Here is a 14,613-nt window from a genome sequence, read left to right on the forward strand (position 1 = left end):
TTTTTATTTATGTGAGCACATCTTTTAACTTCTCATTAAATCTGTTCAATCAGAAAAGTGGAAATGAAATTATTTATTTAGACGTTATTTATTTATTCTTCAAATTTTTTTTTTTTATGCCTTTTTAAAACATTAATTTACAAGCGCTTTAAAAATCAAACGCTCGAAGTAGAAACCACAAGAGGCCGCTATCCGGCTAAATAAGAACTTAGTCTGGTGTCGCTGCAGGTCACGTTGTTGGATCTTTTACGACTGGAAAACAATTTGATCAGTAAAGGTGAAAAGGAAAATTTCGGACAAATCACAAGACTGTCGTCAAACTACAGAAAAAAAGTGGACAGAAAAAAAAGTGCTTAAACGTAAAAATCAAATGATCTAAATATAAACATTATTTAACTGAAGCTTCTTCAATGTGCTTTACAAATAAAGTTGAACTGTCAATTGCACATTTTAAATTAATTTCTTTATATCCTGCTGAAATACGTCCACTAAAAACTACAAAATAAAGGTCCCAATAACAAAAGGCTCATGTCTTTTTTTTTTTTTTTTTTTTCTAAGAAAGAAATATAAACTATTTTACCTGGAAAATATCAAATATGCATAACTACAATTATTTTTTACCCCAAAAATTTAAATTAACCCCGTTAATGTTGACGTCAACAGTTTCCTCTTGATGTTTTCTCACAGTCATAAACAGATGTAGAGCTCCGACTCCTGCAAGAGGAGGAGGAGGAGGTCAGCCACTGTCAAAAAATACAATGAAGTTAATGATACTGATAATAAAATATGAAACAAACACTGAAGTAAAACATCATCGTGACGTTTTCTGAGGTGTAATGAACATTTCAGCCTCACGGGGGCGCCACAGACACAAACAGAACCGCTGAAGTGTTTGATCTGAGCTGTTGAATTAATGTGAAAAGATAAAACTCGTCTTATCGTTTGTGTCGGAGGACGACTGAGAGGAAACGTACACTGGAGCTGGAGTCGTGGGCGACTGAGTCGAGGCTCCTCCTCGTCACGGCGTCGGCCACGTCTGGCTTTTTTTTCACAGAAAGTTCACTTTGTCTGGTTCTGACGAAAACAACGGAAAATCAGTCAAACAGCTGGAGGAGGAGTTTTTCAACAGAAACAAATTATGATTCATGAAATTTAACTGAATCCTTTTGTGGTTCTGGATTCTTTGTTTAGCAAAATAAATAATTTAAAGTTGTCTCTCAGTCATCAATTAGTCGCTGAACAGAAAATGAATGAAACTAATTCGACTGAGAATTAAAAGCAGATTAATCCATAATGAAAATAATTATTAGTTAGTGTAGTAAAGCTTCCGAGGGGTCCAGTCTCTACCTGTATAACGGCCACACACTCAGGCCTCTGTTGTCCCTCTGAGCCGTAGACGTCGCTCGCTCCGCCAGCTCCTTCAAGAAGTGGAAGAGCTTCTCTGACTCTATGCACTGCTTCCTGAAATATCAACAACACCGTGAATACACGTTCTTCATTTACACACGACTCAAGTTCCATATTCTCAAAAAACGGACGCTGCTCGTAATCCTAACTCCAAACTAAAACGGACATTAATACGTTTATTATGCTGACTTGACTTTTTAAAAATGTTCGAGTGTGCTGTGAAATGTAAATTTGTAGATTGTAAGAAATGTTGAAATCAGTTTTTTATCCAGTCAGCACAGCTACAAGGGAAGATCAGAAACAGTCAGTGTGGACGTGTGAACGCTGCGTGAGGTGAAACATCCTCACTGAGCTGCAGGTGACCGAGCTTCTTCTTGTGCAGAGCTTCACGTGATAACAAACAGTCACAGCAGACGTACTCACATGTGAGCCACAGACACGACGGTGCTGGGCTTGGACTGAGTTATCAGACAGGTCTTGGTCAACAGGGACTTCAGGAACATCTCCAACGCCCGAGCTGATGTCTGAGGTTCAGGACGTCACCAATGCACAACTGAGACCACACACACACACACTCACAGTCGCTGGTCAGCACTGGACCACAGGACGTTTCCTCCAGAGTCGTAATAATTCCTCCGAAATATTAAACTGTAAAATATGACAACAAACAACTAAAGCAATAACTGTACATTCAGCAAACCTCTCAGAATAAGCTTTGATTTGTTTTATGTTGGATATTAGAAGATGCTGCATGCCGACTCCACCTCCCAGCATGCCGAGAGGTCCCTGAACCTGCAGGTGTGAAAGGATACAGATGATCACAGGAACCGCCATCGCAATCCTCCCCACCTCCGTGTCCTTCTGCATGATCTTCTTGATGCGACTCTGTGAGAAAAAAGAAAAACTGAGATTTCACACTGACTTTAAAAACAAGACAAGATGCTGCATTCACGTGCTCCTCGTAAACGCCTGAACTCTGTTTGAATAGTCTCATTTTGTTTGTTCCTAACTGAGTGAAACAATCCAGAAGTATTTCAGCAGCCGGCGTAATGAGAGCTGTTTGAATTCCCTAAATAAAGTTTTATTCTCCTGACATGATCCATACATCCTCATCGTCAATAAATACAAATATAATTTTTTTTCAATCCTCCAATTAGAGAATGTACACAAATATAATCATCTCCTCTTATGTAAACTTTTCTCCACATATACAAATAGAAACTCAACACTTCAGTCCTGTTTGTTATTTCCTGTGAGGATCTGATGGTTAAATGTTCCCTCAGGACGCGTCAGTGTGTTTTGGACAGGAAACCTTCTCCTTTCCTAACTCCTTACTGACTCTCCTTCAGATCTGTCCTAGATCTCGTCACGTGTCCCACCTCGTTGATTGAATAAAGTTAAAAACAGTCTCCACCAGGCTTTACGTCACTTTGTCTGGTCAATCATCAACATTTCCCACAGTCCTCGAACGCGGCATTAGCTCCCATCACTCGGTGCTAGCATGAGTTAGCAGTTAGCATGTAGCCGGTTAGCTCCGGTGGTTTTGTTCGGCTGTACCGGAGCAACGAGGCAAACACTCACCGGAGGGAATCGAACGTTGTATCTCCTCTTGTGTCCGGGCATCTCGGTCGCTTCAGTCCGAACCGGACGATCACATTTCTCATGTTTTCACCGAGAAGCTCCGCAGAGGCCATTTGTTTACCTGCGGCAGGAAGACACGTGACGAGGGATGACACCTGGGGTCAGGGCCCGTGACCCCTGAGGTGACCCCGTGACCCCGGTACGTCATATATATATACACAAACACAATATAATGTGTATCACATCTCATACTTTTACACGTTATATATATATATATATATATATATATATATATATATATATATATTAGATTGTATTTATCATAATTACAAGTCTTTGTAGTTCTTTATGTCGTTGTTTGCTCTCTCATCACTCTTTCACCAGCTCATCTAGTTTTCACTGCTGCTGTAAAGTTTGAGTTTTGAGTTTTAAAGGATCATCTCGTCATTTTAAATAACTGAGTGAACATTTTTAAGTTTTGATAAATGTTTTTATATTTCAATCAGTTGTGTTTGAGCTGTAACTGAGTTTCATGTCAATTACAAATAATCCTTAATCTGCTTCTCGGCCTCTTTAATGACTGATTCTGTTCAACAGAAATAAGGAGGAAGAATCACGTCCACGTGAAACTGCAGTTTATTACTCACTCATATGTCAGCTCCATAGACTGTGTATAAAGATGACGTAGTGTCCGTGACGTCACCCGTCGGTTTCTGACATACATTGTGTCTAAAGATGACGTCGTGTCCGTGACGTCACCCGTCGGTTTCTGACATACACTGTGTATAAAGATGACGTAGTGTCCGTGACGTCACCCGTCGGTTTCTGAAGAGTGAAAATGAGGCTCGCAGTGGGCGTTTCACCCGGCGCCATCTTGCCGGGGCCTGACTCCTCCCAGTTCCTGGCTAACCCATAAATGGGCAAAGAGGAGGAGCGTGGGGTTGAGCTGAGTGAAGACCACGCCCACAGAGCTCACCGATACCTGGTTAGCTCAGGCTAAGGAGCTAGGCTAACATGCTACCCGCTGCTGCTAACCGGCTAGCGCTGCGGTGTGGTTGCTCCGGGATGGTCGCGGTCGTGACAACGAACCGAACAGAGGTAAGTTACCCAGAAACTATACAGCAACAAAACCTATTGATTTATTTATTATTATAATTATACCACATATACTTACAAGCCTCAAGTGGTTTTTAATGTTATTGTGGTGATTTACAGTTTATTTAACACGTCGAAGAGTTTGAGGCAAGTTCAGAATCAGAAATACTTCATTAAGCCCCGTAGGGAAATTCAAACTTTAACCAGCTTTAGTAAAGGGTTGTGTTGTGATTTGGTTTTAATTTGAATAAGTTAATATTAATAAGCTGCATGTGATACAGGCTCGTATAATCACCATCACTATTATAACCTCGTTTTTTAGCCTGTTATAGAATTCACAGTGAATTAGACTCAGTGCAGATGTGATTATAATCTCCACACACCACTGTTGTAAACAGTGCTCATATTTATTATATATTGATCTGTTTTCACACTGAGAGAAGTTGAGGGACTTGAGGTGGACTGTTATCAACAGCACTGAGAGAGATTATCACCTTGAATATTACAGATGTGGTAGAAAGACATTTTATATATTTGTACAATGTTTATTTCTTTTAGTACATCAGTTTGGCTGAAATCTGATGCTGAACACAGAATAAACTGTAAGTACCCGTCTTGGCTGCTTAACACAGCTGATATTACGTGTGTCATAAGTACTGTGATTATTGTATTGTACAGTATCTGTAAATTATCGTGTTTCTCCTCTGTTCCTTAATGTCTACAGATGTGACGATGATTTCAGCATAAAACATCCTTTATCGTGACTTTTTTCATTTCATGAAGCACTGCAACACCTGATGTCCTCATAATCCACCGTGGCAGATGGTGGAGATCGGCAGCTTCAGGCTGGTCAACATGAGGACGACCTGCACAAGCTTCATCTGCACAACACTTCGTGTGTTCCGCCCTCAACTAAAGATGACTTGTAACTGCTTAAAGTTGGTAGTCATTGCAAAGTATCATGGATAATATTGAGTCAATTTCTATATCCATTATGGTTGGTAAAATTAACACTGTTATCACAACATGTTCATCTTTTAACTTTCTGATTTGATGAACTTTAGATAAAAACAGTGTTTTATTTTCTTCTTTGCCATAAGAGACAGAACACGGTCAGCACAGCTGTGTCCCTCAGGTTCGTCCGTCCCTAATAAAATGACAGGAAACATAAAAGTATGGCATTATTGCAGAGATAAGTTACATTCAAACAAAGTCTGTGTCCTTATATTCTGTGGATATTCAAGTATGTATCTGAATATGGTTTGGGATTAAACTGTGTACTACCATGATAATGAATGTGCAGGATGGAGTTCTTTCACATTAAAAGTATTGCATATATAATGTAATGCATCATGTGCAATACTTTGCTTTAAGTTTCACACTGCAGCAGCTGCACTGACGTTATTTCTGAACCAATAATCTAATAAAACATTAATACTGAAGTTACTCACAGTGACGTAGTCAAATAGGTTGGCGAGCTGAACAACTTTACAGAACGTTAAATATCTAACTTGATGATATTCACTAAACACACAGTCGCCTTCAGTTTAAAAGATTTATCACCATGAACTCTAACGCTTCTCTCTCCGCCGTGTGGACGCTTCATGTCGGGTTAATAACTCCCGTCCCTCCCGTTAGCATCGCCGTTACTGCTGGTATCTTGCCTGGAGGTTAGCGGAGCTAAGCTAACCAGCCAGGTAACAATGATACCTGCTCATCACTACTGACACGTAAATCAAAGACACCACAGACACTGCAGCACAGACGTCTTCCGCTTCTCCGTCGGGACAACCAGCCGAACAACAGACGATGATGTTCATCCGACATGTGAGTGAAAACTCCTCCGCAGACTCCGCTCGTGCTCGGCGACGGGGGATTAGCCCGTTAGCTCAGGTGAAGCCGAGCTAACAGGCTAACAGCCGGAGCGACGAGCTAACGGTGACGTCACGTGTCAATCAAGTGATAATTACTCACAATTTCAAACCTCGTTATTATAACTATATATAAACTTATTCTCCATAACCACACACACACACACACACAGAGGAAGAACTCAGAGACTGAGACTAAACTCGTGTTTGATCCAGGCTGTGAAAAGGTTTCATTCTGCTTTAACATGGGACTCAATGGGAACTGACTCCTTCTTGGGGCTCGGCCTCGAGTGGCCAACACGGGGAACTGCAGCCATTTGCACATCCGCATCGGCCTCGTCGCTCAGAAGGATTGTTGGCTCTTGGGTCAGCACACCTGCTTTACCTGCGGCTCCAGGGGTTAGAGAGAAGACTCGTCATTACTCACTGCAAAGGTCAAACGACACCAAATCAGCCGGACCGACCTCTGTATTAATATTCTTCTTTTCCTAATTGGGAGAAAGACGGAATCATGCTGCTCAGGGTTCTGTGTGCAGTTTGTATGTTTGCCTCTCATCATGTGAACGGTAGGTGATAAATTACACGGGCTGTATTTGTGTGAATGTATTCCGTAGTCCCGACGGTGAAACTCGCTAAATTGACTTCACTGTGGATTTAAGCCGGTTTGTGACCAGAATCTGAAACTATATGTGTAATTGTATAGTGTAATATTTCTCTCTCACAGGCCAAACACCGGGTGGAGACGAAGACGTCTTCTACCAGGTATTCTGATTCATCTCCGTCCAACCAGTTTAATCAGTGTCACTGACATCAGCTCGATAGACGAGTCGAGGAAACAGGTTTCCTTCCAGGGCGAAGATCGACTATGTCACTGGTTGGCTGATAAAAATCTGATGTTTTTCACAACATCTATGTTCACAGACAAAAACAAATGATGCAGAAAAGATGCACAGTTATTTTTTTACAGTTTAAGTTTTTAAAAAAAGTTGATTCAAGTATCAAGTAAATAGTTTTTGTGTTTTCTTTTTGTTTATAATTAAGTTCATGCAGTAGATTGTAATTATTATAAATCCCAGTCGGCCTCGAAGGGTTCAACGATCCGTGCAGCGTCCTCTGCTCTTCACCCTCGACTATTAACTGACGAGAAACTTTGTCGTGTTTGTTTGGTTTGATGACAAACTCTCGGGAATCATAGCCAAAGATTTTAACAATATAGAAATCTAGAGAATCCAGACCTGAGCTCCAGACATCAGAACCATAAACAACACAACAAATGAATGTGCTCATACAACCACACACAAGGCCTTCATTTCCCAAACACTGTTCTTTCGGTCTTTTTCCTGCAGGATGTTTACAGAGCAGATTTTCTGAGGGGCCGTCTTCATCCTCTGTTTCACTGCGCTGACATGAGTCCGTCTCCAACCGTCCCCACCTCAGGTAACTGTCCCCTCTTTGTGTTTCTCGCTTACAGACATATGCTTGATGTGACTGATAACAAATGTCAGCAGGAGAATAACTTCCGCAGTTCTGCTTGATTGTTAGGACGTATTCGTGAATGTTTTTAGAGCCTTTGAATGTTTGTCCGTCTGTTTCAGTTGAATTTGTCAAAGCTGCAGACGTCAAAGTCATCGCTGCAGTGGGAGACTCTATAACTGTGAGTGACTTTACATTTCATCTGGATATTTAACTGTTGCACTGGGAACAATTCTAATTTGTACATTGTATGGATGTGTAGAATCATTGGTAATTATATTATATTGGTAATAATTATATTCATATTTTATTTCTACCCATTCATAGTTTTTTCCCCCATAATTCCACTTTTAATCACGAAATCTTTATCGATCAATAAAGACAAACAGGACAGAGCCTCTGTTTCATTACACTTGTTAGAAAATGCTTTTATTTTGAGCATCTTCTTTGTTTGATCGTCCAGGACATCATCATCATCATTATTATTATTATTAGTTGTATTTTATTGATAATATAATATTTGTTGTTGTTGTTGCAGACAGCTATCGCCTCCAACGGCTCCACACTTGCATCGATACGTTTTGAATATCGCCAATTGGCATGGAGGTAAATCTGCTCCACCTGAGATCTCTGTGTTTTTTTTCCTGTGTAACAACAGCTCCACCTTTCACTTGAGTGTCAGAGTTACATAATTCAAAATAATCCCCAACCTGCTTAAAACCCTGTTTGTTTCATAACCGTGTCCAAGTTCATTTCCCTTTATCTCATCTAAGCAGTCGGATAAAATACATGGTTAATTAGAAAATCAGGTTTTTATTATTAGGACTCTCGTTATTGTTCTGATTCTACTCACTTGAAATCAGCGTCACTTTGTTTTCTGTCTCTGCAGCATCGGAGGTTACGAGACGTTTCAAAGTGTCATTACACTGGCAAGTAAGTGAGTGTTCTGTGGTTTAAACAATAAGAAACTTAAAGGGTCACGAGAGCAGGAATAAAAGTGGCGGCACAACAGAATATCTGAGTGTCTGAGCTCAGTTCATAACATTTAAACTACATCTTTTATTTCTGGATTCAGTGGAGTTAAATGTTGGAGTTTTTTGATTCAACCGGCTTCTTTACGCTTCACAAGGACAGTTTTAATCCTAAATTCTGTTTTTCCTCGTCGCTGTTTTCAGACATTTTTAAACTCTTCAATCCCAAGATTATGGGTCCGTCCCCGATGATTACGATGCAGGGTCAACCCACAACCGTCAACGAGACCGGCTTCAACTTCGCCGTCAGCGGCCACAACACGCTGTAAGATCTGTTTTGACCCGTCCATCTCTTCTATATATTTATCACATAGTTTGGGGTTATTATACATTTTCAACATTTACACTTATCTATTATCTGTCTTGCGCCTAAACACTTATTTTTATTACTTGTTTTTTTAGAACAATGTTTCAGCTACTGGATAATATAATATTTATATTATTCTACTTCTTATTTTCTTTCATATTTCTTATATTTCTATTATAATAATTATCTCAGTCTGTATTTATTTCTATGTTTGGTTGAAGCGTCTGTAAGAATTCCAAATTCCCATATCGTGATTAATAAAGTATTTCTGATTGTGATTGTTGAGTCAATTCAAATCGGAATAAGAAGATCGAGTCAAAAATAAGTAATAAATCAATGCAAGAGAAAATGCTGTGAACGTTGCAGAGAATAGGATTAAAAAATAAAATAAATCATAGAAAATCTAAATGTTAAATTAGATGTAAACTGATCGACAGTGGGACTGGATCTAATGTGATTTGTTTGGCAGCATGGTAGTTGTTGCAGGTGAGAAAGTCCTTCAATGAGAGTAATTGAGAATAATTACGGCTGCAAATCATCTGATAAAAACGAGATAGAGTTTTACTGACGTGAATAAAACTGATGCCTCTTCCACAGAAACATCGCCGATCAGATACGACACATGATCACCACGCTCAAGTCTCATCCAGTGAGTCTCAAGGTTCAGCCTTTTTTTAATTAGACCATAAATAATCTCATGAACATAAATTTGAAAGGTTTCTCCTTCAGGGTCTGAACTTCCAGGAGGACTGGAAGGTGGTGACGATGCTGATCGGCATGAACGACATCTGCGATTACTGTAAAAACAAGGTACAAATACACGCGATCGATTTAGCTTCTGTTTTTAAAACTGTTTTTCAAGATGAGACACGTTTAAATACAAAATTTAACATTTACATCTTTAAGAAAAAACACAAATAACATCAGATCACATTTTTGAACCATTGCAGCATAGTTCCATTTATTCTCTGTCTCTATATAAACATTATTTTCCAATTTCATCTTTCATATTTGATTTTTACTGTCACATTTCAATGCATTTCTGAATGTATGAGTGTAATGTGCAGGATTATGTGGCTTGAACGATCCAAACATCTTTACTTGTTGACGTCATCAATGAATTATTGTTGTGTATTGTTTGTGTGCATGCACCATGACATTACTGCTGGGTGTGGTTACCGGTGTGACAAAGTACGAATCTGTCCACACGCGACCACGCCCGCTCCGGTTAATCCTCAACCTCGATCCAGTTCCAACTGAAAATGTAGATTTTTGTTAGGATGGTAAATTATATGATTATTGTTATTATTATTATTATGAATCTCTTCTTCTGATCCTCTTTATTCCGGTGAAACTAAATATGATAGAAAGTTTATTTAAACAGAGGCAGGAGACAGAAAATGGGATATTTATTAAATGTTATGAAGAGAAAAATGTGTTCGATCTCTCCGCAGACTTTATTCTCCCCCGACAATTTCATCCACCACATAACAGAAGCTCTGGACATGATGATGAATGAGGTGAGATTTTATAAAAAGGAAATTAAAAGCATCAGAGAGACGATATATAAACCCGGGCACGTGTGCTTCGCTCTACACGCCACAATCGGACAATAATTAAGATGTTTAATATCGTAGTGATGTCGTGTGATTGGTTCATCTTATGTTGTGCTGATCAGCAAAAGGTCAAAGGTCAAGGTCAAAAACAAAGCAGAACCATAGGCCACAGGCTCAGACGGTGACATATAATAATAATAATAATAATAATGAGAAAGATGAAATGAAAGAAACAAACAACATCCAGTTAAAATCAGTCATTCAGAGGCTCTTAATGCTTAAAATGTGTTTTTTTAAATGATTTAAAGAAAAGTAAAGAGCTGGAGATTCTAATCTCCTCAGGAAAGAAGTTCCAGAGTCTCTGTCTCCGTCAGTGACCAGTCTTGACTGGTTAGTGTTATAGAGTTAGTTAGTTACAGAGTTAGTGGCTCTGTGATGTAACCCGGGGCCAGAGCGTGAGGGAAGAGCAGCTCGTCCATTAACCGGAGGGTCGGTAGATCCCGGCTCGTCCAGTCCCAGTTCCCAAGTTTCTCTGGGCCTTGAAACCGGAGCTGCAGTTTACGGCCCGAAGCTCCGTGAGTGAGTGAGTTTCGACTCTACTGCGAAGCCTTTTGAGTGGTCGTTAAATCCAGTTCATTTACCACACCAACGAACCGTGTCAGTGTTAATGTGGGACTTTATCTGGATGCGTCTGCCGGTGACACACAGCTAGTCCATGGACACGTCTGTCTCCTGTTTCACTCGGTGGGAGAGAGAGGGCCGCTCTCCTGGTGTCTCCGTTACAACACGAGCACAACAACATGCTTTTGTGCTCTATCGGAGGCAGCGAGTGAAAAGGTCGGGAGGTCGCCGACACGTTTAGGATTCACCCGGTGGGGATCACTGATGTCTGCATCAAATGTCAAGTCGGCTCGGCTCATGTTTGTCAAGATATTTTCAGTCCGGACCGACGGCCTCGACTCTGAATCGACTAAAAATAGAGAAATGAACGGATTAATTCGGACTGTACGGTGGGCGGAGATGATTTGAGTTAATGAAAGTGGTCGTCCGGCTTCAGATCTCTTTATACACAGTCTATGTTTCAGATCTCTTTATACACAGTCTGTGTTTCAGATCTCTCTATGTTTCAGATCTCTTTACACACAGTCTATGTTTCAGATCTCTCTATGTTTCAGATCTCTTTACACACAGTCTATGTTTCAGATCTCTTTACACACAGTCTATGTTTCAGATCTCTTTACACACAGTCTATGCTTCAGATCTCTTTACACACAGTCTATGTTTCAGATCTCTTTACACACAGTCTATGTTTCAGATCTCTTTACACACAGTCTATGTTTCAGATCTCTTTACACACAGTCTATGTTTCAGATCTCTTTACACACAGTCTGTGTTTCAGATCTCTTTACACACAGTCTATGTTTCAGATCTCTCTGTGTTTCAGATCTCTTTACACACAGTCTATGTTTCAGATCTCTTTACACACAGTCTATGTTTCAGATCTCTCTGTGTTTCAGATCTCTTTACACACAGTCTATGTTTCAGATCTCTTTACACACAGTCTATGTTTCAGATCTCTTTATACACAGTCTATGCTTCAGATCCCCAGAACCATCGTGAACGTGGTGCAGATTCTTCCCATGAAGCCTCTGAGAGAAGTGACGAGACCGACGCCGGGGTGTCAGTTTCAAAAGTGACGAACAAAACAAACATTCTTCTTCTTCTTTTAGTTTAACCTGCTGATCTTGATTTGATAATTAAATCATGTTAGGATAAGGTTTGCATTTCTCTTTTAAAGAACGCTATCAGATGATAAGCTTCATCTCTACACCCTCAAACTTAAAATCCTATAAACTTAAAACTTGTATTCAAACCAAATTATTATGTTATTTTAATTGTAATATAAATAAATGTTCAGTAATAGAATATTTTAGAAGTCATTCTAATCAAAACTAATTTCTGACGATAAAGGCTGCTGTAGTATTTTGTCATAATATACTGTGGTATTTATATATACATTTCATAGTATTCATATTTATGTACTTTTATGGTATTATTCCATCATATACATATTGTAGTATTTCTATTTATACTAATATTTATATCTACTTGATAGCAATTCTATGTTTGTATTTATATTGTATTGTTTCATCATGTACATATTGTAATATTCATCTTTATACTACTATTTGTGTATATCATATACTATTTATGTAGGCATATTATTTTATATAAATGTAGTATTTAATCATGTACTTAAAGTAATATTTAGTAGTATATATTCAGTATTGTAGTGTCCAGGGATCCTTATTTCACCCGCCTCGTCTAAGATGACGGCTCAACCTCGATCTCATAATGTGACAACCTGATGAAATGATGATCCAGTCGAGTGATAATCTGATAAAGTGATAATCTGATGATCCAGTCGAGTGATAATCTGATTATCTGATCACAGGCAATTCTGCTCGTGTGTCGTTCTACCTGGAGAAAACTCCACTGAGCTGAAGGAGCTGGTTGAGATCAACTTTGAATTCCAGGTGAGCGTCTGTGTTCGGTGACGTGTGAGGAGCCGCTGAAGTCAAGTGTTTGATAAACGAGTTCACATCAGTGCGGCTGATTCTGAAAAAGTCATTTTGTGGTAAAATACCTGCATCATTTCAATCGATCATTTTCAGGCTGAACATATTTACCTTCATTTCAGACTAATCGTCAATGTTTGGTTTGTAATTTGCATTTTTTAACATTTAAAATGTGCCTTTGAGGTCGAGCTGTGTTGATTCAGTCGTCATCACGGGGATTAAAAAGTAGTTTTTCCTGATCTGGAACCAGAAATATTAATATTATCCATAATGTGAAATTGTGAACCAGTAATGAATTACACATTATATATTTTATTCACAACATGTTGCCTATTTTAACATTTCTTCTTTACAGAGACGATTAGAGAAGCTTCTTCGCAGCGATCGCTTCTTTAAAAACGACTTTGCTGTCGTTCTGCAGCCGTATTTAGAGAGCGCAGAACCAGCGAGACTTCCTGTACGTCTCACACACAAACACACAAAGTTTTCTCTTAATAAAAAACTAAAATAAAATCTATTTGAATTTAAAAACTTTTTCTGTCTTGAATCCAGAACGGGACGATCAACATGAGCTTCTTCGCGGTAGATTGTTTCCACTTCACTGTGAAGGGACACGAGGAGCTGGCAAAGGGCCTGTGGAACAACATGGTGAAGTTTAAAGATTTTATAATGTGAAAGTAAAGTTTATTTAGTGCAACAAAGTGCAGCTGGAACTGTGGTGGCCTCTCACCTCCATGAGAGGTCGCCTGGAACACAGATGAGATCACAGCAGGTTGCTCAGACTAATATATCAATGTTTGCATCCGAGCTTTTCATAAATGTAAAGTTCTGTTTAATCTTAACTTACAGTGTCGTAGTGTTCTCACAATAACTCCATCCTGTGTGTGTGTGTGTGTGTGTGTGTGTCACTGACTGTTTCCTTAGTTCCAGCCTGAAGGAGCCAAAGACAAGATAAAGACGTTGTCAGAGCCGGTGAAACTCATCTGCCCATCGGAGGTACGACTGACACATCAGGAGTTTTTCACGTCTGTTCGTGAAAGTTGTTGACATGAGCATGTTTTTATTTCTTCACTTTTCTGCAGGATCATCCTTACATCTACACCAGACCCAAAGTTGCATCGTCTGCACCGTCTGCATCACCTGCATCGTCTGCATCACCTGCATCGTCTGCACCGGCGCTGCGTTGTGTCTCCGTGATGCTGGTGTCTGTGCTGTCTGTGCTGTCTGTGTCCGTCACCTTTTATTCCCAGGAATTCAACATAATACTTCCTGGATTAAAGATTTAAGATCCATCAGAGCCACTGACCCTGAATCTTAATCACTCTAAAGGGTCTAAAGGGATAAGATGTATATATTTTAGAAATAAGAATTAACAAAACTCAGGTAATACTATTTTTATAATGCTGATTTTTTTTCAGACGAGTACTTTCAGTGGTTTACAAAAATCATGAACTATGAATCATGAAGTTTCACAGTGAGACAGATGTGACAGAACATCCTGTTATTCACCTAAAAACTTCATTTCAGTGTTTACAGAATAACTGAATTTCTAAAATAGAGAAATGTTGAGCTCTGATTTTTGATTCTTTACATCTTGTTAAATGTTGGTGTGTGTATACGTGCGGCTGACTTGTGTGTGTGTCTGCCTTCATTGTTTGACATTGGAATAATCTGTGGTGCAAATGATCTGAATAAACTCAAACTGAAATACAA

The 14,613-nt window shown here is 39.4% G+C and overlaps 2 protein-coding genes across 3 annotated transcripts; one reads left to right on the top strand and one right to left on the bottom strand.

Annotated features, from left to right (window-relative positions):
- Nucleotides 1-69: 69 nt before the first annotated feature.
- On the bottom strand, nucleotides 70-3,129 carry LOC109642036 (dr1-associated corepressor). Its single transcript, XM_020106671.2, has 6 exons — nucleotides 2,989-3,129; nucleotides 2,220-2,292; nucleotides 1,831-1,924; nucleotides 1,348-1,461; nucleotides 975-1,074; nucleotides 70-714 (listed from the first exon to the last, which is right to left on the bottom strand). The coding sequence occupies exons 1-6, from the start codon at nucleotides 3,028-3,030 to the stop codon at nucleotides 688-690; spliced, it is 450 nt and encodes a 149-aa protein (XP_019962230.2). The 5' UTR covers nucleotides 3,031-3,129; the 3' UTR covers nucleotides 70-687.
- Nucleotides 3,048-14,613, top strand: LOC109642035 (phospholipase B1, membrane-associated-like). 2 transcript variants are annotated; one of them, XM_020106670.2, is made up of 16 exons: nucleotides 3,048-3,187; nucleotides 6,679-6,716; nucleotides 7,301-7,391; nucleotides 7,550-7,608; nucleotides 7,966-8,033; nucleotides 8,317-8,360; nucleotides 8,603-8,723; nucleotides 9,363-9,414; nucleotides 9,495-9,575; nucleotides 10,220-10,285; nucleotides 11,923-12,014; nucleotides 12,777-12,858; nucleotides 13,256-13,357; nucleotides 13,453-13,548; nucleotides 13,825-13,896; nucleotides 13,983-14,613. In XM_020106670.2, the coding sequence occupies exons 3-16, from the start codon at nucleotides 7,361-7,363 to the stop codon at nucleotides 14,184-14,186; spliced, it is 1,170 nt and encodes a 389-aa protein (XP_019962229.1). In that variant the 5' UTR covers nucleotides 3,048-3,187; nucleotides 6,679-6,716; nucleotides 7,301-7,360; the 3' UTR covers nucleotides 14,187-14,613. The 2 variants fall into 2 exon arrangements, with proteins under 2 accessions (XP_019962229.1, XP_019962228.1); XM_020106669.2 differs by lacking the exon at nucleotides 3,048-3,187 and adding an exon at nucleotides 6,314-6,520.

This window comes from Paralichthys olivaceus, chromosome 12, assembly GCF_024713975.1.
Source record: "Paralichthys olivaceus isolate ysfri-2021 chromosome 12, ASM2471397v2, whole genome shotgun sequence".
In the NCBI taxonomy this organism is placed as follows: Eukaryota; Metazoa; Chordata; class Actinopteri; order Pleuronectiformes; family Paralichthyidae; genus Paralichthys; species Paralichthys olivaceus.